At 48.4% G+C, this 24,005-nt stretch overlaps 1 protein-coding gene across 3 annotated transcripts in view; it reads right to left on the bottom strand.

Annotated features, from left to right (window-relative positions):
* YPEL2 (yippee like 2) overlaps nt 1–20,966 on the bottom strand; it is a 64,996-nt gene extending 44,030 nt beyond the window's left edge. The window contains exons 1-2 of one of the 3 annotated variants that reach the window (XM_033183703.1): nt 20,726–20,966; nt 684–997 (exon numbers count right to left, since the gene is read on the bottom strand). In XM_033183703.1, the coding sequence (XP_033039594.1) occupies nt 684–800 (117 nt within the window). In that variant the 5' untranslated portion in view covers nt 801–997; nt 20,726–20,966. Of the gene's footprint in view, nt 1–683; nt 998–19,860; nt 20,140–20,179; nt 20,362–20,725 lie in introns of those variants that run through there. The other 2 variants (XM_033183705.1, XM_033183704.1) reach the window with 2 other exon arrangements.
* Between the last annotated feature and the right edge of the window lie 3,039 nt (nt 20,967–24,005).

The raw sequence follows: 24,005 nt of genomic DNA, 5'->3' as shown, positions 1-24,005 counted from the left end.
AGGATCCATTTCCTGAATTGCACAACTGGCATGTTGGTTTATTTACTTGATAATCCCCCAGCCCCATCTTTAGAAAGCAGCTGCCTAAGCACCTCAGGAAAAATTGGGCTCCATTCTTCTGATCATGATCAAATGTCATGCCATTATTACCTCATGTATAAGCCCTAAAGGCCCCCACAGGCCAGAGGGTCTGCTCTTCAACAAGCCACTTTTGGTCCCTGCCAAAGGCCACCCACTTTAGTAACTCCACAGTCTCACAATTTCCTGGGGGCTCTCTCTTCTTGCTAAGGAACTCCTCTTAGAAGACATCCCCCTGCTTTCTTAGAACTCACCTTCTGAGCAGGGAGCACTCTTCACTCTTCGTCCGCCAACCTAAACCAAGCAAGCTGAGCACAAGGCTCCCATCAATCCCCAGCCCTTCCCTTTTCTGGCCTGCAAGCTGCCAGCTCCCAAAGCCTCCAACAAGGATGACATCTCATTTCCAAAATAACAAATTAAACTACTACTCTGTCCCTCCAACTCAGAGTTATTTCTCAGTTGAGTGAGACAGTCATGTGGGTCAGCCCTCCCTGTACAAAGATGGAGTACAAATATTCTTGAGAGAGCCTGTAAACCTCTGCAACCTTAGGAGCACTAAGCGCCCTCCCCGAGGTAGGCAAGGAAGGCCTGCTGGAAACGTGTACCTTGGAAATTAGTTCATCATGATTGGCCAAGTGAGCTCTGCAGTGAATGCAGCTGTAGGTCCGGTGGCAGGAAGGCAGATATGCCTGGAAAGTCTTCGATCTTGTCATCTTCACCATTGGCGCTGCTGAGTGTGGGGTGAACTCTGGGGCAGCCCACGAGGCACTCCCACAGGATGGGTCGCACGGGAAACACCGGAAGACACAGGTAAAGGCCGTGGTTTGGCAGCGGGTGGGTGTGGGGCAGGCTCCACACACTGGTGATGTCTTCGGCAGAAGAACCCTCACGCAGAGGTCTAGGGCTAGTTCTCAGCAGCCTGTAACATCAAGGAAAGAGGACTAACGTTGGCTGATGGAGCAGGGCTCCCTACAAAGCAAGCAGAATCCAACTGCTACCCATGAAGAAGGCAATACTTATAGGATCAAATGACCCACTTCTCTGTTCCTTGTATTATGCCCAAGATACCCAAAGAATGAGAAAGAAACCACTGGAGACTCCAGTCTGGCTGCTTTTCTGGAGAGGGAAGTTCAGTATCATCCCAGCAGTTTCATTAGACACCTAGCACACGCATTATCATCATTCCCAGACAGCCCTAGATAACACCAGGCTTGAAGATGTGCTACCACCTACAGCCCCAGGGAGAGGACTCCTCAGGGGCCCCTCTCCTGAGCCAACCAAGGCAAGTGGTTAAAGGAGAAGGAAAAGTTTAGCCTCTAGAGGTTCACCACATCCAACAGTCATGCCTGGGTTTTTCATCCATTTCCAGATGTCGAGAGTCCAACACTTGAAGCCATCACCTGCAGAGGCAGCAAACCCCACACTCCAGGCTTTGCTTTAGAGATTGAGCATGGGATATAAAGGATCAAGTTCCCAATCAGCAGGATCCCTAGTGGTAAGCCACCTCTTTCCTAAGAAGTGATTCTCTCTGCAATACACCTCACTCAGAAGTAAATAGTACATTATTTTTTTAAACCAAATGAATGAAATCAATGGCATAATCAGAATCCTGCATCTAAAATTCACAGTAACAGTGAATTTTACCAGAATTCCTTCCCAGCCATTTGACTTCCCATTATTCATCCCATAGTACCATACATCTTTTCTACCACAGCCTCAGCTCTTTTACTAGGAACCAAGGACACTGAGAAAGCGAGGTGGCACCAAGGTAACTAAGTGAGCAGCAAGTCCAAATAAAGGTCTGAGGGCAGGGCCACAAGGTCTAAGACTCCTCTGCTTCTCTGTGGCTCACCTGCCTGAGGCTTCCGCACCTGCTATCCCCTGGGCTTCACTTATAGGGGTGGTGTTTCCACTTGCCTACCTCCCAGGAGAGTGGGGAGTGTTAATTAACACCTGCGTCATGCTTTGAAGATAAAATTATTTAGGGAGATGGGGAAGGAAGATAAACAAAATCAGATCTTCCTGGCTGGACTACGTCTTGGGATCCATCTGGATCTTTAGAGAAGGCCTGCAAATCATCATCCTCTTTTTCCTCTAAACCTCCCTGGAACCACATCTTTCAAAGCGAAGCTGCCGCCTTTCCTGGAATCCTTCCCACCAAAGCAGCCACTGAGGCCGCCATGCTTCTGAGACATTTTACATCTTCCTGAGTGGCCAACACCACTACCTAGCACTAGGCTGAAGGACAGTATCAGTCACCACCCCTTATTCCACAGTGAGAGCACTCCTCTTCTGCAGCCCTGAGCCAAGGAGGCTCCACATGCAAAGCGGCCAATTATATGTGAGTTATCTGACTGTTGAAGGGATTCAGACCTCCAGGGGCCAAGGTATGATGTCGCCCCTGCTCAGCCTCCCACCTCTAGTTTTAAAGATGTAAAATCAGGTTATAGTGAACATTATAGCAACACTTGAAGGAAATGGACATGGGAAATAATTCTCTCGGCTTTGCCTCAGAGTTAGGCCCGGCCATCACAGGAGACAGGACGAAAGATACATAAACTTTTGGATCCAGAACCCCTTCATCACACCCTGGACACACTCTGAGTAGCAGGTAAGGTGAATGACAAGACAGCCCACAGAAGACCAATGCTGTTGGGTGCCATAGTGTTACAGGCAGAAAGGTGGTAGAGTGAAGTACCCCGCTTGGAGTTTCCTGAAATACCCTCAACCTTCCTTTTTCCTTCTTTTTTGAGACAGTCTCACTCTGTCTTCCAGGCTAGAGTGCAGTGGCATAATCTTGGCTCATGGCAACCAATCTTGGCTCCCAGGTTCAAGCAATCCTCCTGCCTTAGCCTCCCAGGTAGCTCACCAGGTAGGATTACAGGTGCCCACCACCATGCCTGGCTAATTTTTGTATTTTTAGTAGAGACGGGGTTTCACCATGTTGGCAAGACTGGTCTTGAACTCCTGACATCAGGTGATCAACCCGCCTCGGCCTCCCAAAGTGCTGAGATTACAGGTGTGAGCCACCGCGCCTGGCCCTTCAACCTTTCTAATATTCCTGTTCCATTCTCAGGATAGACAGCACGTCCAGGAAAGGAAGGGGTGGTGAGTTACAGAGTAAGGAAATAGGAAAGACAGGCAGGGGAAAACAAGCAGTAGGCTTCCCCCAGGCCAAATGCTGCTGGAGTCCACAGCCTTAGCTGCCCGCTGGGGAGCACATAGAACACCAGACCCATTCGTCTTATACAAACACAGAGGGGAGAAAAAGAAACAATGACCTGGCTGCCAGTCTGAGTTTAGAGAGCAGATACAGAGTCTGTTTTCTTACACATGCAGACAGCTTCTAAATTATGCATTTCCCCAGAGTAGAATTATTTCTTCTCTCACTTCTCCTCTGAAGGAAACCCCCCAAAAAAGTTTACAGGTAGAAGTTTCTGGTTATGCTCAGCTTCAAATCTGAATTCCGAAACTTATTCAAAGCTACCTTCTGTGAAATAAGCATTTCTCGTTTGTATTAAATGCGAGTGTCTCTCTCTCTCTCTCACACACACACACACACACACGCACATTCCATCCTTACCACAGCTCTGAACCTAAAAAGACAAAAGAAAAATTTACCACATAAGCAATGGCCCAGGCTGTCTGGTGCTAGAAAGGCTCTGGAAGGCCTAGACAAGAGGCTTTAACACTTTGCTGTGGCAGGGTCACTCTGCTCCCCATTGCTCTTAAATATGAATCAACAGGCATCCTAGAGAGGGAACTCATTTCCTAAGAAGAAAAAAGGAAAAGCCAGGTGCGGTGGCTCACACCTATAATCCTAGCACTTTGAAACAGGATTGCTTGAGCCCAGGATTTCAAGACTAGCCTGGACACATGGCAAGACCTCATCTCTACAAAAAAATTTAAAAATTAGCCAGGCATGGCTAATAAAAAAGTAGCATGTGCCTGTGATCCCAGCTACCTGAGAGGCTGAGGCGGGAGGATTACTTGAGCCCAGGAGGATGAGGCTGCAGTGCAGTGTTCACTCCAACTGCATTCCAGCCTGTGTGACAGAACATTAAAAAAAAGAAGAAAAGAAAAAGGGAAGAAAAAGTGGCTTGCTGAAATATGAATCTTGTTCAACTGGTACAGGACAAACTAGAAGAAATGAGAGGAGGAGAAAGCAAAGAGAAGCAGGATCAAGAAAGGCCTATAGGTCCGGGGCAGTGGTTCACACCTGTAGTACCACCACTTTGGGAGCCTGAGATGGGCGGATCATGAGGTCAAGAGATTAAGACCATCCTAGCCAATATGGTGAAACCCCATCTCTACTAAAAATACAAAAATTAGCCAGGTATGGTGGCACACACCTGTAGTCCGAGCTACTTGGGAGGCTGAGGCAGGAGAATCGCTTGAGCCTGAGAGGCGGAGCTTGCAGTGAGCCGAGATCACGCCACTGAACTCCAGCCTGGCGACAGAGCGAGACTCAAAAAAAAAAAAAAAGAGTGAGTCTCAAAAAAAAAAAAAGAAAAAAAGAAAAAAAGAAAGGCCTGTGGGATGAGAAAGGGGAGAACAGGCTGCATGAGAGGAACAAGCTGAGAGGTGGGGACCAAAAACTCATCATCTGCACTGTCTTCTTCCCTTTTAAGCAAAAATTTTAAAAGCTTCTTGGGTCAATTCTCAGGAAAGAAAATTGATTTTTTTTTTTAAGGAAGAAATTAAGAGTATGAAGTTGAACTCACTCTAATTTTTGAACTTTAGCCCCTGTTAATGGGGCTTCATGAGTCCAACTCACAGAACATAACTGTGGAGTCTAAATTGATTCCCAACAATCATCAAATGAGCTTGATATTTAAAAGCCTCGGGGCACATGTGCAAATGAAACACCATTTTCAGTGAACAAATAATCCATCATGTTGGAAATTAAAGGAAGATTTGCCGCCACTCCTAGCTAGCTTACAATGAGCAGCACGGAAAGAAAATATGTGAGATATTATGATTAAAAACAAAGATCTTCGATACAACACCTCGAGAGCCAAACGCACAGGGAGCACATGCCAACCTGGCCAGCACCACCCGCCCCCGCCTCCCTGGCCAACAGGCCTTCCCCACGAGGGAGTAATTGCCGCTGGAACTCAAAACAGAACCTTCTGAGTGCCACCAGGATGGAGGGGCCAGAGGTGGGACGCTTTCGTTAAGCCACAGAGGAACGTGAGGAATGATGTGGAAGCAAGGCTGGACCACCACATGCCGAGCCACGGAAACTGACCCAAGAAGTGGGACTCTCTACAGGAAGAACACGGGACAAGGCTGGTCCCAAGGCATGCCTCTGTGTTGTTGTTTCCATGGGGTGTCTGAGAGGAGGTGAAGACTGGAAAAGAAGTGGGCTCTGGACTCACACAAACCAGGTCCACTCCTTTCTAGCTGCATGACTTTCAGCAAGTTATGAAACCACCCTGATCCTTAGCTTCCCCATCTCTAATAAGACCAACCTCCACAGGGGTTCTACGTGTTAAGTGAGACGGTCTCAGTACTTACACAGAGCTGGTGCACAATACACACCAAAATTTTATCTATTATTTTTAATGGCCAATGGGGGGCAAAAACAGATGCTGCTGCTTAAAAAAAAGAAGAAAAAGAAAAAGGAGAAGGCCTGAGAGTTCAGACAGACATGGAGTTTGGGGTCCTTTGGGAACATCCTATTTTTCTTCTCTTTCCTATTTATGTTGAACCAGACGCCTGTGTGTAGCCAAATTCCAGCCTGCCCCTTCCATTAGGATGCTTTAACTTGTCTTCAAGCAGCTCTTTGAGATGGTACCACTGGGACATCTCCCCAAATCTAGAATTCTCTTTTCAAGATGAGACAAAGTGGCAATAGCATTGGAGGAACCACAGGCATGTGTTAGTATTGACGTCCTTCTAAGAGGTGCTTCCTCAGTGGCCATGCTCTCAACAGCCCAAAGGTAAGCATCTCTGACTTATACAGCCCTGGCAGGCCATTGGGCCTCTTTCCCCCTCAAATCCACCCACTGCATGCCAGCCAGTGTTGTCTATTTAGAAAGGAGATTTGACCAACTCATCACTCTTACAGCCTTCAGAAAGGCAACACAGAGCATTGGTTAAAAAGACAGGACCGGCTGGACACAGTGGCTCACGTCGACAATTCCAACACTTTGGGAGGCTAAGGCAGAAGGACTGCTTGAAGCCAGGAGTATGAGACTAGCCTGGGCAACATAGTGAAACCCTAAAAAAAAAAGAAGAAAGAACCTGGAACTAGTTGCAAATCCCAGCTCTGTCATTTACTAGCTGTATGACCTTGGACAAATTACCGAGCCTCTCTGGATCTCACTTTCCTCACAAAAAATAGAGACAAAAATATCTACTTCATATGGCTCATGCGAGGATGAACTAAGTTAGTAGAAAAGTACTAAGCATATGTGCCTGGCATGTAGTAACCATAACACATTCCAGGTGTGTATTACTACTGATGCCCATGCATAGCTTCGGACTCAACTCATCCTCTACACCTTATCATCCTCCATCTCCATTTATTGAAATGACATTTAAGATTCTACCATGTGTCAGGAACTCTTTTGTTGGAGGCATGTGGCAACTTGTACCACTCCTTGTAGGTCCCCTCAATACACCACACTTGCACTCCGTGCTTCCATGGTTTTGCTGATGCCATTCCTTCAGACGGATGATACAACCTTCCCATCTCTCCTCACAAGGCCCTTACGTGACCACTGAAACTCAGCTCAAATGTCACCTCAACACTGGGCTTAGTGGCCTCTCCTGTGTTCACCTCCATCTTAACCCTACTGAAATTGAAATTACCCTTTTCTGCCTCTGTATCCTCTACTAGAGGTAGGCTCCAAGAATCATCTTTGTACTCCATGAACTCAGCAGCACAGGGCACACAGTAGAGGCTAAACATCATCACTGAACTGAACCTCCTCTGCTTCCCATTGGCTGCCCACTGGATAGGTCCACCTACCTGCACAGGTAGCAAATGTGATGAGGACCCTCCCTCCCTCTCCAAGCAAGGAGGAAGGAGGTGAACTTACTCTGCGTCCCCAGACTCCATCTAACCCAATTCTCTCCTCACCACCTCTACTCCCATCCTGTGCTAGGATGCCCAGGAAAACCACAATTCCTGGGTGCCACTCAAAGGCCTGACATTGGCATCCATGCCTATTCTTTACATTGCTGGTCTAGGTTTAAAAACAAACAAACAAATTAAAAACTCTTAGAAAGCCTGAAAGGGACCTTGTGCTAACTTTAAGGACAGGAGGGTAGGAACGTAACTAAGTAGCCATAGCCTGTCCCAACATCTGTGAAGAATGAAAGCAGCCCTGGCTGAATGGTAGTGGCAGCACAAAGGAGGAGGCAAGCCACTTCTGGGAGTGCGAGACAGAAAAAAGGGAGAGATGGAATCGCAAGGGAAGGCCTTTATACTGGGAGAGCTGTCCTCCTTCCCCATCCTACTCTCCCCAGAATCCGGAGCCTAGAGCAGAGAGCACAGAGAGACCTGTGCCCACCCAATGAGAGAGGTGGCCAGCAGTGCTGCCCAGCGGTTAAGAGTGCAGGATCTAGAGGTGGGTGGACTTGGATTCCATCTTAGTTCTTCTCACTAGCTACATTACCACTGGGCAAATTGCCTGAAAGGAGATAATAATAGTGCCTACCTCCTGCAGGAGACAGAAGGATCAAATGAGATAATGCAATTGGAGCATTCAGCACAGCACCCAGCACATGGTTAATACTCAATAATCCTGATTAGCTACAATCACCCTTAACAGTGAGGGAGAAAAGGCACAGGAATTGTTCCTATTCACAAGAGCAAAAGGAACAGTGTTCCTGCCCCCAGGCTGACTCACGGTGGTTAGGAGGTTAGGGCCTAAACTAATCGACTTAAAGGTACATTGTGGTTTAAGAAGGCTTCTGTGGCTTAGCTGGGGACCTGATATTATTGCTGTCATTCCTAACACAGACCATTCCATCACTTACTGTACTGAAAAAGTTATCTCTGTGGTCTACACTGAGTCTATTAATCTCAGGACAGGGCCACTGCTGAAACTTCTCTGAAAATCCTCTATTAAAGCTGCCAAGGAGCTGATGTGTAAGACCCACAGGAAAACCATCACTTTCTAGATACCTCTTTTACAGCACTGGAACTAGGTGGGACTTCAAATCCACCCAGCTGGTAATAAAAACCAGCTTGGATACTCAAGAAACCATGCTCCTTCGGGCAGGCGTGGTGGCTCAAGCCTGTAATCCCAGCACTTTGGGAGGCCAAGACGGGCGGATCACGAGGTCAGGAGATTGAGACCATCCTGGCTAACACCGTGAAACCCCGTCTCTACTAAAAAATACAAATAACTAGCCGGGCGAGGTGGCAGGCACCTGTAGTCCCAGCTACTCGGGAGGCTGAGGCAGGAGAATGGCGTCAACCCGGGAGGCGGAGCTTGCAGTGAGCTGAGATCCGGCCACTGCACTCCAGCTTGGGAGACAGAGCGAGACTCCGTCTCAAAAATAAAAAAAAAAAGAAAAAGAAACCATGCTCCTTCATAAATAAAACCAACCATTCATCTCAACACTAGACGCAGGGTCTAGTCTTGGTTTCAGGAGGGTTATATGTCCGAGGATAATCCTACATGATCTCTAGAATTCTTTCAGCCTTTAAAGTCCTGGTTCCATGTAGTAGTGATGCTCTGTCTGCCAAATCTTGCCTCAGGGGAAAGTATCCCTCTGTCAACCTTCAAAACGCCCTGTCAGGTCAGTGGCGGCATTAGATTCTCACAGGAGCGCGAACCCTATTGCGAACTGTGTGTGCCAGGGATCTAGGCTGTGTGCTCCTTATGAGAATCTAACTAATGCCTGATGAGCTGAGGTGGAACAGTTTCATCCCAAAACCATCCCCCACATCCGTGGAAAAATTGTCTTCAGCGAAACTGGTCCCTGGTGCCAAAAGGTTGGGGACCACTGCTCTAGAGGAACGGAAGAGCTACAGAGACTTCTGGCAATGCTTCATGAATATCATTTATCATAACCAGGATTTTGAGTAACAAAACTACGGGCAGTCTCCAACATGCCAAGTTCAAACACTAATACTTTTTTTTTTGAGACGGAATCTTGCTCTCTCACCCAGGCTGGAGTGCAATGGCATGATTCTGGCTCACTGCAACCGCTGCCTCCCAGGTTCAAGCAATTCTCCTGCCTCACCCTCCCAGGTAATTGGGATTACAGGCGTGTACCACCATTGCTGGCTAATTTTTGTATTTTTAGTACAGACGGGGTTTCACGAAGTTGGCCAGGCTGGTTTTGAACTCCTGACATCAGGTGGTCCACCTGCCTCAGTCTCCCAAACTGCAGGGATTACAGGTGTGAGCCACAAACACTAATACTTTAGAATGCCAATACTATTTGGCCGTGGTGCTGCCTTCAGCTGCTTTCATCTGAAATGCTCCTTAACGGGCTTTACTGTGTTTCTCTGGATTCTTCTCCTACCTCTCTGAGCCTCTATCTCCTGGCTATTCTCCTTCCATCGTTCTTGGAAGTGCTTCTGCCAAGTGCCTCTGACTGTTTGTTCCCCTGGGCCTTCTTACCCACACCCTTTCAAGCCTTCTAAACTTGTGCCTTCTACTCCTGAACCCTTGAACCCTTTATAAAGGATGTCTCCACGCTGGGCACAGTGGCTCATGCCTGTAATCCCAGCACTTTGGGAGGCTGAGGTGGGAGGATCATTTGAGCCCAGGAGTTCAAGACCAGCTGGGGCAACACAGTGAGACTGCCGTCACCTTCATTCCAATTCTGTTCCTTCTTCCAGTTGCACAAGCAGGAAACACCCTTTACGCTTTCCCTTCTATGTCATACTTCATTTGTCCCCAGACAGTTGGTTCTGCTTCTTAGATGCACGCTCCCGTTACCACCCTCAGTCACCAGCAACAGCACTGTGAATCCCATCCTCTCTCATCCTGGACTACTGCGACAGCTTCCCACAGGTCTCCCTGACTCAGCTCTTACCTCTCCAGCCCATTCTAGAATTCTATTTATAAAACACAACCTGACCACACTCTCTCATGTTTCAAAACCTCCAGTGGTTTCCTAGCAGCTTAAAGGATGTGGTCCAACCCTTCAGGTGGCACCAAGAGCCTGGGCCCAACTCTTCTTATATTGTCATCACCTCCCCGCCCCACTCCAAACCTGTTTCCTACAGATCAAGCTCAGTCCTGTTATCCTGTGCTCCTTACACTATTCCAGCTCCTGCAATGCCTTACCCTACCTTCTCTACCTTATTCTTTAAGAAATGAGTAAATGCCTGCTCATCCCTTAACACTCAGCTCCAGTAGGACACTAGCAGAGCTGGTGGTCCCTTCTCCCAGCACAAAAAAAATTTTCTCTGGAATGGCATTTTATCACACTGTTCATGAGTCTCTATCCCCATTAGACTGGGAACTTCTTGCAGTCAAAGGTCCAGCCTTCCAGATCTCCCCAACCCCACCCCCAGTGGTCTCTCCAGGACTCATAGCCCCAGCATACTGGAGATCCTTGATAAATGTTAACTGAGTAAAATGAACGGCCATCAGTGAAACCACACGGCCACGTAAAGCTGGTATTTTTAAATCGCCTTATTTAGTTTGCCACTATCCAGTACATTTAAAATATCCAATCTGGGCATTACACAGGACTCACACACCATTAATGCTCTACAAAGTTAAAAAGCCAGTAAACGCTTGTGATGCCAACTCATTTCGGCTGGCAGATGGAGTCTGAAATTCAGTAGGGCCATGAAATCATCACTCAGATGAGCCACATCACACAAGCCTCTGATGCTTTTACCTGGCTGCTGTCTGACAGCAGAAACGTTTCCTGCTCTGCCCTTCAGACAGTCTGTGTATGCCCTCCTTGGGTTAGCTCCCTAAGTGACCCTCCCAGGTGGGCAGGGACTTCTAGACCCCCAGAGAAACTCTTAAGAGTTCCAACCTAGGAGTCTTCTTCCAAGATGGTCCCCACAAAACCCCCAGGACAGTCTGAACTGCTACCCTAGGCAAGAATGAGTCACAAAAAAATGAAGTGTCAGGCTTGATTCAGGCCAAGAAGGCGAGCGATCCCTCAGCCCTGCCTTGACTATGGAGACGAGAGAGCCAAATGTGCCCTTCTCCTCCAGCCCCAAGAGAATGCCGCCCTTCAACACCAGTCCTTCCTTTTGTATTTGATCATGCTCAGAGACGATAATCCTGGTTAAAACAAAACAAATAGATTTTTCCCATGATCTGTGACCCAGAGAAAAATCTGGTCCATCTCTCTGTCCCCAGACAGGGTTATACTTTAAGTATAATGAAAAATAGCCATTTACAAGATCTATGAAGAAAACAAGGTCTTGGGAAATAGGGTAAGAGATACGGCCTATCTTCAGAAGTTACTGTACCAGGGAACTCTCCCCTTGGCCTCATCCAGCCCTAACCAAGTCAGGCTCCCCTATGCCACACATACAGCACTATCCACAGCGGTAATTTTACTGAGGTGATTATTTGATTGTCATCTGTGTTTCCCACACTCAAATATCTGCTGAATATATGAATGTGTTGTAGACTCTGGGCACTGTGTGACCTTGATTTCTCTTTAAACTGCTGGTCCCCCAGGGCACAGCTGGGGCCCCAATTAGCTACAAACCACCCAACCCAAATCTGCCAATACAATTCTGTTGTTCAGCTGTCAGCATGCCTTTGGCTTTCTGACTTTAATCTCCCAATTCAAATAAATCCAAAACTCTAGACTCTGACATCTGTGGCTGGGCTCCCCGCCTTTCCGCAACTGGAATTTGGAAACTGAACTTTTTAAAAACTGAAGAGCAAAAGAGGGAAGAGGCACTTTCAAAAGGTTGATTGTATGTCTAAAGACCAAGTCATCGCCAGCCTAAAGTTGGAAGTTATTTTGTTCTGGGAATTATTAAACTGTCATCCAGTGGTGCCATTTACTGAGGGAGAGGAAAGGGGGTGGGGTGGGAAAGGGAGACTCTCCAGCACATTTCTGGGTTTCTTCTCTGAATGGGAATAGCAGAAAGATTTTAACAAGAATCTAAGTCCCCCTTCCATCCTCCTTCTTAAAGGTGCTTCCACCACGTGCCTCCGATCCTTTGAGGCCTGGCAAATGCACTCAGCCTGTTTACCTTTGTAAGATGCCTTTTTTTTCCCCTGAGGCGGAGTTTCGCTCTTGTTGCCCAAGGCTGGAGGGCAATGCGCAATCTGGCTCACTGCAACCTGTGCCTCGCAGGTTCAAACAATTCTCCTGCCTCAGCCTCCCAAGCAGCCGGGATTACAGGCACCCGCCACCACACTCGGCTAATTTTTGTATTTTTAGTAGAGACGGGGTTTCGCCATGTTGGCCAGGATGGTCTGGAACTCCCGATCTCAGGAGATCTGCCCGCCTCGGCCTCACCAAGTGCTGGAATTACAGGCGTGAGCCACCGCGCCTGATTTTTTTTTTTTTTTTTTTTTTTTTTTGAGACGGAGTCTCGCTCTGTTTCCCAGGCTGGAGCGCAGTGGCCGGATCTCAGCTCACTGCAAGCTCCGCCTCCCGGGTTGACGCCATTCTCCTGCCTCAGCCTCCCGAGTAGCTGGGACTACAGGCGCCCGCCACCTCGCCCGGCTAGTTTTTTGTATTTTTAGTAGAGACGGGGTTTCACCATGTTAGTCGGGATGGTCTCCGCCCGCCTCGGCCTCCCAAAGTGCTGGGATTACAGGCGTGAGCCACTGCGCCGGCCGCCTTATTTTTTTAAAGTTCCGCAAAGCGGCCGGACTTGGTTTTCAGCTCTTGTTGTACCTCCACCGCTAATGAGGTACTTAGCTTTAAGGCTGCAGTTCAGTGTGGGGATAACATTTGCTCAAATCCTAACAGAAACAAAGAGCCCTGCGAGCACAACAAACTGCAAGCCCTATTTAACTTAGGTTTATGTAATGCACACGTTTATACCATTAACGTAACCAGTCCTGAAAGTTAATTCATTTCTCTCTTGTGGTCCATTTGGCAATGGGTCTATTTAGGGAGGGACCCCCAACAGACAAAGACCAAAGTGGTAAAAGAAGAAACAAAGCGGTGGCGGGGGGACGGGCGCACAGATATCCTGGATGACATACGCCGGGGCAACACAAACAAAGGAAAGAGCAAAAATAGAAAGAACAAGGGGAAGGGGGCCAAAAGCCAAGGCTGCTTGGTAGCTCCTGCCAGAGGGATCAACCACAACCTCAGTGGTTTCCAGACCTCAGACATGTGTCGGGTTGGCTGCTTTAGAAGAACCTGAGAAACAATTTTTCAGGGGTTGTTACTATTTTCTTGTTTTTGTTACAAATTCCCCATCCTGAAAATTCTGATTTTGTAGGCCTTTAGTGGGACGAGGAATTCTTAAGGCAGCCAGCTTCTAGAACCCCTAGAGATAGCCTCCCTCCTGGGGACACCTATGATCTGAGGCAATTAGCCATTGTGCAGCGCTCTTCACCATTACTGTGAATGAAGTCACAGTCCACTCCCATGGAGTGCTCTATCTGCAGCCATGATAGCGGAGAACTACATCCCAGTGCCCTCTTTCCCCATCTCACGGGCTTACTGAACATTCCCCATACGCTCCCTCTTATGTTCACGCCTCGGTGCCTTTGCACACAACTGTTCCCCATGGAATGTTTCTGCATGTGTAAATTCTCTTCATTCACCAATCCATCTTGAAAATAGGGATCAAATATTCCTGATTGGCAGGATCTGTTCCATGCCTACACTAATTTGCCCCAGGTACTCCTGAACAGAACGCCTTGAGAAAACAAAAAATAAATCACTAGAAAGGTATTTCCTAGAACTAAAAATTTCACATTGGGTAAAACAAAGCCACTTTCTCTGGTGCAACTAAACTTGGCCACTGTTCACACCCAGAAGATCCTGTTTGAGCCTCAGTGGCACCCATCTGCCAACCGGATGTCAAACCCTCCTTTCCCAGTGAGAAACAGACAAAGGAACTCCAGACACTGGAGGGTAACCTCATTTGGAGCCAGCAATCCAGTTTCGAATCAAAGCCACTCAGTCTAGACACACTGCTTTTAAGACCAGGGGGAGGGCTGACTGCTCTGTAGCTCAGGAAACCCAGGTGGTGCTGACCCATCCAGGTAATAGGAATGCAGGTGGCAGTGCTGCACCTCGCAAGCAGAATGCTGCTCTGCCTCGTTTCAGAGAGAAGGTAGACTCTGCCTAGAATGGAGACATGGGCTATTTAGGGTTTAGATGAGGAGCTGGTATTGTTCCAGAATGTGCAGAAGTAGGAAGAGGCCTTGGTCTAAGAAACAGAAGGTATGGTTTATAGCTTCCACTTTGCCCTAATTAGCACTATGTCTTAAATCAAGTCCTTTTTGTCTGCTTGAACCTCAATGTTTATAGCTCTAAAATTTTAACACCTAAACAGATTTTAATGCCCAACCCAGTATATACCTAATTAATAGAAAATAAAAATTACAAGGTTAACACTGGAAAAAAATAGGATGCAGGGCCCTACATAGTCACTAAAATCAAGCCACAGATTTGGCTCTGTACTTCCTGGTAGCCAAAGCAAAAAGAGAAATATGATGCTATAAATTTCCAGTTTCCACTAAAGAAAACGCATACCAGGTTTTCACCAGAGGCAAAGCTTTTCAGAGAAACTAGGTTCTAAAAGAATTTCTCCCATGAACTTCTTAAAGGGGGCATTGAATCTGTAGCTAGTCTTCAACAATATAAACCCTTACAAGAACTACAGTAACAAGTTATATAAAGCTATTTCTGACAGTGTCCTTCCATAAAGCAAAGGGCAGACGCTGAAGCTCAACTCAGTAAAAATAACAATGGAGGGGCTGACATAATGGCGCATGCAGATGACCCAGCTTAATCAAGTCTAAAACCAAGAATGGCCACAGGAGCAGATAGACATGTCCTTCCAAAAACTTCCGTAACTATTACTTCTTCCAGGTGGGTGTTGGGCAGCGGTCAGTGTGCGAATAGATGGTTTCTAAATTCCATTCCAGTTCAAATAGATGTAAGTGGCATTTTCAGTCTTCACTTACTTATATTAAGAAGTTCTTCTCTGAACCCACCAAACACTGTCCACTCCCAAATGAATGGATTCAGAATGGATTCCTCTGAGCCAGAGAGAGGGGAATCCACCTATTAATATTAGTGCTGTTATTAATAGCTAGCACTGAGTGCTTAGGTGCCAGGCTCTGTGCCTGGTTTCCCCTGCAGTCTCATTTAATCCTCCCATCAGTCCTGTGTGATGCGAACTATTGTTAGTACCATTTTACAAATAAGGAACAAAGATTTAGAGAATTTTAGTAGACTGCCAAGGTCACAGAGCTAATTATCCAGGTCTTTCTGATTCCAAAGTCCAGGCTCTTAGCCCCACATATAATGCCTCCTGGTATTAATGAAATGTGATTACTGATAGAAATGCTAACATTTGTTAGAAGAAAACAAACAGTGAGGCCTAGAATAAGGTTACTGGGGTAGATAAGAGTTGTTTATTATTAATAACAACAAAATAACAATGGAGCTTTTGGAGCCTTTGCCAACCTATAAATGGAATAAAGGAATGAAAACTATTGTGAAAAGCACACATAGTGCAAATGAAAGTAATTCTGAGAATAGTATGTTATCCCAGAAAAACAGAATTATCTTTTCCTCTTCTCTTAAACTATATTTCTCCCTCTAGAGATTCTAAACCTTGGTTCTCTTGGTCATTCATGCATTCAACCAACAATATTTATCCAGTGTCTACTCCACACCAAGCACTTTTAGCAGTAAGCAAGACAGAAAAGCTCTCAAGCTTCCGTGTCGGCAAACAAGTAGATAATATATTTCCAGACGGTATTAAAGTGCTTTGAAGAAAATAAAGTTAAGGGGATTAAGAGAGGCTGAGGGGCAGAGAAGGGAGGAGGAGCTGTTCTAGATAACTGGTCCCTCAGGAAGGAGCTCTGAGAACCAAGTGAGAGTCAGCCATGCAAAAATTTGGAGAAAGAGCCAGGCCTGGTGGCTCATGCCTGTAAACCCAATGCTTGTCAGAGGCTGAGGCAGGCAGATCACCTGAGGTCAGGAGCTCAACACCAGCTTGGACAATATGGTGAAACTCCGTCTCCACTAAAACTACAAAAATTAGCTGGGTGTGGTGGGGTGTGCCTGTAATCCCAGCTACTTGGGAGGCTGAGGCAGGAGAATTGCCTGAACCAGGCAGGCAGAGGTTGCAGTGAGCAGATCATACCACTGCACTCCAGCCTAGGCAAGAGCAAAACCCCGTCTCAAAAAAAAAAAAAAAAGAAGAAGAAGAAGAAAAGAAAAATCTGGAGAAAGAGCATCCTGGAAAGAGTTACTACCAGTAGAAAAGCCCCATGACAAAAATAAGTATGGCATGTTTCAGAAACCTCAAAAAGGTGAGGTTTCTCAAGTAGGAAGAAGCAGCATGGACACGGTGGAGATTGGTAACAGATGAGGCAGAAGACAGGGGAGTAGGTGGTGCCTACAGGGAAAGGAATTAGATTATATCTGAAGGACAATTTGCCATTGGCAAATTGGCGACAAGGGAATAGCATATTCTGTTTTACTTTTTTTATTTTTTTGAGACTGAGTCTCGCACTGTCGCTCAGGCTGGAGTGCAATGGCGTGATCTCGGCTCACTGCAACCCCCGCCTCTCAGGTTCACGCCATTCTACCTCAGCCTCCCAAGTAGCTGGGGCTACAGATGCCCACCACCATGCCTGGCTAATTTTTTGTTTTTGTTTTTGTATTTTTAGTAGAGACGGGGTTTCACCGTGTTAGCCAGGATGGTCTCCATCTCCTGACCTCGTGATCCGCCTGCCTCAGCCTCCCAAAGTGCTGGGATTACACGTGAGTTACCATGCCCAGCCTCTGGTTTACTTTTAAGCTCACCAGTGTTATATCCACAGCTCCCAGGTAAACAAACCCAGGCAGTACAATACTTGACAGACTCAAATGTATCACCTTTTGTTAAGGACAATGTCACTGAAAACTAACACCCCTAAAAAATATCTTTAGCCTGCAGGCCCTGGCTGGCTTTCCATCATTACAGGCTCAAGTTGAAAATTACGCTTCTTCCTTTTCCAAAACTTTATACCTTTTTATGCTCAGGGGAATGCAGCTGTCAGAGCACCTAGTGGTTTGCGTGACAAACACTAAGGAAATGCCAAGATAATTTACAATGGGAATTGATCACATCCTCCATCTGAATCTCACTTCAACACCTCTTCCTTCTGGCTTTTCCAATCCTGGGACATCTCATCCCTTGCCATCCTTTTGTGGCTTTCTTTTCTCCATATGCTCAAAACTAAACATTCTGAATGTGAGCTGCTTGGCCAAACTGAACATTATTAAAGTTAATTTTTAAAATCCCACGCTTAATGTTCCCATAAGACACACACCTTTAGCAAGAAGGGCTACGGTTGAACTTGAATTTGGATAAAGTCCTTTTTGAAGCTAAATCGCAGCTTTCATTAATTCAAATAAATGTATCCTACCAACATGTCTGGACACAATAACTAAGAGGGAAGAATCTAACCGTGGCTGCATCAGGTGTGTGTGTGTGTTTGTGCCTGAAGGCAGAGATAACAGCATCAGAAACTGGATGCCTAACAAGATTCACCTGCACTCAGGGACTGGGCCATTACAATGGGAAGTAACCAGGACTGGGGTAGCCCAGGAGGTATGGGAACTTGCACCTCTTACTAAGACCTGATGGTAGACAAACTCCTGACTCCTCACCCACCTCCCCTCAAATAAAAAGAGTTACCAGCCTAGCCTGCCTTTCCCCCAGGCTACACAGTCTGGATACTAAACAAAATCGACCTTTTCTTTAGCTGGCCAATTGTGAATCCCCCAGGCACAATGACTGTGTGACAGCCTGCAAAACCTTTAAAATCATTAAGACAATGAAAAATTCACATAATCTATGAACAGCACAGCAACACTCACGCAACTCATCGGCACTACTCACATCTCCAACCCCGACACACCTAGAAACATCTCCTGGTACACAACACTGTGCAGCAGCCCTCAAACAGGCTGGAGTGGAGAGCGAGGGATACCAGTCTCCTAAAGCCAACTGGTTCATGGCAGTTAAGAACAAACAACAATACTGTGCCCTTAGACTTTTCAAAGCCTAAGCTAGTGTGATTGGCAGCTGAGTGATTTTGGGATTGCAGAGTATGGGGTCACATACCTGACTGCACTTCAGAGCCAAGTTAATACCTTTCACTGTTCCCTGCCTCCAGTTCCCACTAGATCAGGGGCTTTTATCAAGCACCTGCATCACAATCTCATGGGTCCCTAGGTAAAAATACAGATTCCTGTGGCCCACTGAAAATAAACATCTGCGGAATAGCCTGACAAACTGTATTTTTAAACACGACCCAGGTCATCTTTATACACGTTTTAAGTTTGAGGACCTCTGCCCTAAAGCGATGCTTCTCAAACTGTGGGTCAGGACCTGCTTGGTCAGGAAATCAAATTAATGGGTCGTAACCAGCAGTTGATTTTTTTTTAATGAAGTAGAAAAAAAAAACTTTAAAACAGAGCACACTGGCCGGGCGCGGTGGCTCAAGCCTGTAATCCCAGCACTTTGGGAGGCTGAGACGGGCGGATCACGAGGTCAGGAGATCGAGACCATCCTGGCTAACACGGTGAAATCCCGTCTCTATTAAAAAATACAAAAAAACTAGCCGGGCGAGGTGGCAGGCGCCAATAGTCCCAGCTACTCGGGAGGCTGAGGCAGCAGAATGGCGTGAACCCGGGAGGTGGAGTTTGCAGTGAGCTGAGATCCGGCCACTGCACTCCAGCCTGGGAGACAGAGCGAGACTCCGTCTAAAAAAAAAACAAAAACAAAAAACAAAAAACAGAGCACACTGCAGGTAGAAAGGGTAATTATTGTTCTCTGAAACTTATTTCAGTTACAGACGTGTATGCACTGCAGGTCCCACTCAAAGTCTGAAAACCACGCTCCGAGAGGGAAGAAGAAAACGGTTTTCTTGTGCATGGTGTTTATTTTCCATTTTCCATCCCTAACTCCAAGCATCTTCATTTTGGTTCAAGCACAGAAATACCAAGACAGATCCAAGAAATGCTATCATTGAATGTTAACCTGCCGCGGCAAAGCCCAACTGAGGAAGGGGATGAGGCTTCCACTGCACTCCTGCCTGAGATCCGATCATGGAGCTGGGGACAGGGGATGGTGCCAAGGGGGAAGTCTGCACAGCTCTCCCCAGGCTGGGCCTGTTTCTGGGGAAAAGAACTTGCAGCCACTCAAAACACAGTTTAGAAGAATGAAAATATTCCTCACCGGAGGCGAGACTCAGTCACTCACAGGCCAGGTGGCCCCCAGAGCCAGGAGAGCACGGCGGAGCAATAACCATGTGAAATCAAGTCCCACCCCGGAGCCAGTGAGGTGGTTTACCGAACTTCTTGCACCTCTAATGCTCTGTGAGGCACAGGGAAGCTGACCGCTACCCTTCTTACCCAATGCTTTGGGATAAGGAAGAACAAGGAAGGAAGGGCAGGGAGAAAAAGACAGCTGTCTCGTTAGCCTTCAGATTCACCGAAGGCAAGGACTCACTCAAGAGCCTCCCAAGTTGCAAGGACAGCAAAATCAGCAGGGAAGCCAGAAAGCAAAAACCCCAGCAAAGCTTCGGAGCAGTTCCCTGGGGCCATTCGCATCGGCGGGACTGGAGGGCGGGAGAGGGTGCAGCTCTGTACCAAGCGGAGGAAAACAGGACACTCGCTCACCTGGCTTTTTAAACTCTCGCCCAGAGGTAGCAATCTTCCGGACAAGAAGTCCAAAAGAACAGGTGTCCCCCACCCCCGCACGCCCCCAAGACCGGAGGAAAGCCCACCACTCTGGGACAGACACCAGAGGAGGTCGGCGGCCAAGCAGGGTGGACTGGAAGTGGCGAAAGGTCGAGGCCCCCCCTAAGCGCCAGCTCCGGGGAGGCGCTCGCGGCAGAGGCCCCTGCGTTCCGTTGGGCAGGACTTCGCGCCCACCCCCTTGGCAAGGACACCGCAGAGGCGCCAGGACGCGGCCAGGCAGAAACTCGGCTGCGGTTACCTCGGTTCGGGCCGGGGCCGACGACGCGCTCCGAGAAATTTCGACGGCGCCCAGTCCCACAGTGGGAGGCCCCCAGGGCGGCGCCCTGTGTCCAAGTGTCCCCAGGACTCTCCGAAGGAGACGCGGCGTCACGAGTGGACGCAGGGCGTCCCCAGCCCCACCCGAACCCCACGGAGTCCGAACCCGCGGGGACGACGCGGCGATCCCAGCTCCGCGCCCCCGCCCCAAACCTGGCCCCGTAGACTTGTCCGGCCCCTGGCGTGCGTCTCCCACCCCGGCCGGGGGTCCCGGGCTCCCTCAGCGAGCAGCCTCGGGCCCGGCAATGTTTGTAAACAAACCGGTCACGTGGCCCGGCTGCAGCTCCCCGCCCCCGGCGCCCGCGGCCCCCACGGGGACCCCACGCGGAACCGAGAGCGCCGCACCTCCAACCCCGCGCAGGCCCGGCCGGGGGAGTCCGGGGGCCGGGGCCGGGGACGCAGAGCCCGCGCTGACAGTGCGCCCCACGCCCACGCGCGCCCAGCCCGCGCCGCACTCCGGCGCACTCACCCGGCGGCAGGCGGCCCCGTCCGGCCAGCGCTGGGCTCGGCTCCGCAGGGGTGCGCAGCGGCGAAGCGCGGCCCGGCTGGGGCTCGGGCTCCCGGCGCGCTCTTAAAGCCACAGTCTCCGCCACCGCCGCGGCCGCCACTCCGCATCCCTCCGGGTCCGGGCCGGGGGCTACCCCGTGACGGACGCACCCCCGCGCCTATCCCCTCGACTCAGCACATAGCAACACGCCGCGGGTTGGCCGGGCGCAGCCGCAGCCCATCCGCGCGGAGCCAATCATCAGAGGACGGAACTCCGCCCCCCGCTTCCCCGACCGCCCACTCCCCCACCCCTCGGCCCGGCCCGGCCTGGGCGACAGGAGTGAGGCTGGTCCGGGTGTCGCCTGTCCGGGCAACTTGCAGGAGGGGCAGGGACCCATAGTGACAAAGCTGGGTGGGCTCTCAGCGCCTAGGAGGACGCTGTTTATTTAGGTTTGGGGTTTGTCCCCAGGGCAGGGCTGGGATTCCCAGAACCTGGGTTGTATTTTGGGGCGGGGGGATTTGCAGTGCTTCTCCTTGGAGGCTCAAGAGTCATTCCTTTCTTACTTTTTAAACCTCGCCCTAAGCCGTAGCCTAAATTACCAGAAGTGGCTCTCAGGACCCGGGGCAATTGAATTTAAAACGATAGTCCCGGTTCCACCCAGCCTACCCATGCCCTGCTCAGAAGCCAGGCATTTCCCCTCTTCTCTCTTTCCTGCTAGTAATTTCGGCGAATTGAAAGTACGAAAGAGGCTTAGAGGAATTGAAGACCGAGCTATTGCTGCTAATTTTCCATGACTTTTAGAGGCAGATGATGGTGGTTAGAGTGGGATGGCCCGAGTGACCAGAGAGGAGGAGGAGTCCACGTTCTGGGTCACTGGGGTGGTGCTTTTCAAGGAAGAGCAGATTAAAAAATAACCTCGTGGCAGTCAGGAATCCAGGGAGGCACCAGGTGGGTGGAGTGGGGCAGTTTCCCAGCAGGAAGACAGGTCAGTTTGATAAAGAATGTAGGCACGGACAAGGTGAACAGAGCAGGTCCTGCCTTTCATTCAAGACACTGGGGTTCCGCAGTTCCTCTGGGAACTCCTCGTCCAAGGAAACTAGTGATTTACTACTGTGCAGCCATCAGAATGTGGGGTGCTGCATGAAGTGCAGCTGACTCCCCGCCTTCCACACACTGGTTTGCACGTACACCCAGAATGCTGGCTCACCTGCATCTCCACCCAGCTGTCTTTCAAATATGCTTGGTCAACCAAATTGTATTCAGTTAATGTCTATTGCATGTGAATCCCGTCCCCAAAGTTAGTAAAAACAAAACACCCCAAATACCTCAGTATTGTGGTGCTGACATATCAGCATCAGATTTGCAGTTTCAGTGTAAACAGAGGCTATGTCATGGTTCACAACTGACTAGTTTGGAGAGTCAAAGTGGGGAGAAATGCTTTCAGATGAGAAGGAATCACAAACAAGAACTGTTTAGCATTTAATCCTTAATCTAACATGTCATGGATTCTTTAGATTAGCAAGAGCTTGCTGTCTCGCCCTGATCTGCTTCTTGAGCATGTTTGTCTCTCCAGGCCTAGGTTTCCACAGTTTAAAACAAGGAGGGTTGAAATAGGATGATCTCAAGTCCCTTCCAGCTCTGAAATTTTAAGTAGGACCAGAAAGTCATGTTTGTTACATTTCCGCAATATTGTGCGAGTGAATATTTGTGTTGCCACATCACCACTTCCTAACAGTAGATGCTGAATTAGTTTAACACCCTAGGATATTGGTATGTTATGTAACAAGACTGGTGGCTACTGTTTCTGTTTAAATAAAAGATAATGTTAGCTAAAAAAGACTAGCCTGGTACAGTGGTTTCAGAGGGAGCTCTGAGGACCCCTTCAGGCCTGCTGTGTGTATGCAGGGGACTGGAAGAGGCCCTAGACCTTAGCGCCAGGAGACAATAGAACCAGCCAGCCAGCCAACAACAAAAAAAGTATTAAGCCTGATCGTGCCTCCTCCAAGTCAAAAAGAGCCAAGCATTTTGAGCTGGTAAAGGAGAAGGGAGAGGTGAAACAAATAGATGCAACTTCTCTTCTCTGAACCCAGAGAGGGAGAGGGGCCCTTGAACTGTCCCTCAATAAATTTTCTCTATGCCTACTATGGACAGAATTTCCTGCTTGACTAGGATGATAGTATCTGAAAAATCTACTGAGAGGAGAGACGCTGAGGCCAATGGAGAGTTGGTGAAATGAGACAGATGTTTATCCTGGAAAGCAAAAAAGAGATGGAGAGAGAGAGAGAGAGAGAAATAAACGAATTTGTTCAAAGTCAGCCAAGGCTTAAACAAACAAACAAACAAAAACCCCTGCTGCTAAAAGTTTGAGAGATTCCTGGCCTCACAGATTATCAGTCTGCCTTTGTCAATGGAACAGTACCTCTGTCTCCTCTGTATGAAGCCAAATTCATTCATTCCCAGAGCCTTCACGGCATATTTTCCAGCAACCTCTCACTAATCCCATCTTCCCACTGTTGCCATATTGGTGCTATTGCTGCTGTGAACAGAGTCACTTTTACGTGTTCACCTTACTCAACCTCTCAACCTTCACATTATTAATTTGAAATAATTAATTACATCTTCCTTCCCCTCACCACCCCGCCACCTCCCAGTTCATCAACAGGTCCTGTCAGTTTCACTTCACAAATATGTATTTGCTCTGAACACATCTGCCTCTGCTGCTGCATCCTGGTTGGAGCCACCAACATCTCTTGCCTAGAATAAGCAACAGCTTCTCAACTGATCTCCCTGCTTCCAGCCCATTCTCTATGCAGCAGCCAGATGGTACTTCTTCTAAACAAACTCCTTCTGGTGGCCCACAGGCCCCAGTAACCAGGCCTGCCAACCTTTCTGGTCTTCCACCAATTGTCCTTTGCTCAAATTGCTGCAGTCAAGCTGGCCTTTTTTCTGTTCCTCATCCTGTCGTAGGGTGTTTGTATTTGCCATCCCCTCCACCTGGAACACCTTGTCCCCAGAAGGCTGCCTCTTCACCATTTGGTTCTGAGGTCAAATGCAGGGTGCGGTGGCTCACGCCTGTAATCCCTTTTGGACTTTGGAATGCCAGAGCAGGCAGATCACCTGAGGTCAGGAGTTCGAGACCAGCCAACATGGTGAAGCACCGTCTCTACTAAAAATACAAAAATTAGTTTGGCATGGTGGCGGGCGCCTGTAATGCCAGCTTCTTGGGAGGCTGAGTGAGGCAGGAAATCGTTTGAACCCAGGA

This window comes from Trachypithecus francoisi, unplaced genomic scaffold (assembly GCF_009764315.1).
Source record: "Trachypithecus francoisi isolate TF-2019V2 unplaced genomic scaffold, Tfra_2.0 Lachesis_group20, whole genome shotgun sequence".
NCBI classification, from domain to species: Eukaryota; Metazoa; Chordata; class Mammalia; order Primates; family Cercopithecidae; genus Trachypithecus; species Trachypithecus francoisi.
The sequence above is the reverse complement of the archived record's forward strand: the minus strand, read 5'-3'. Positions and strand labels throughout refer to the sequence as shown.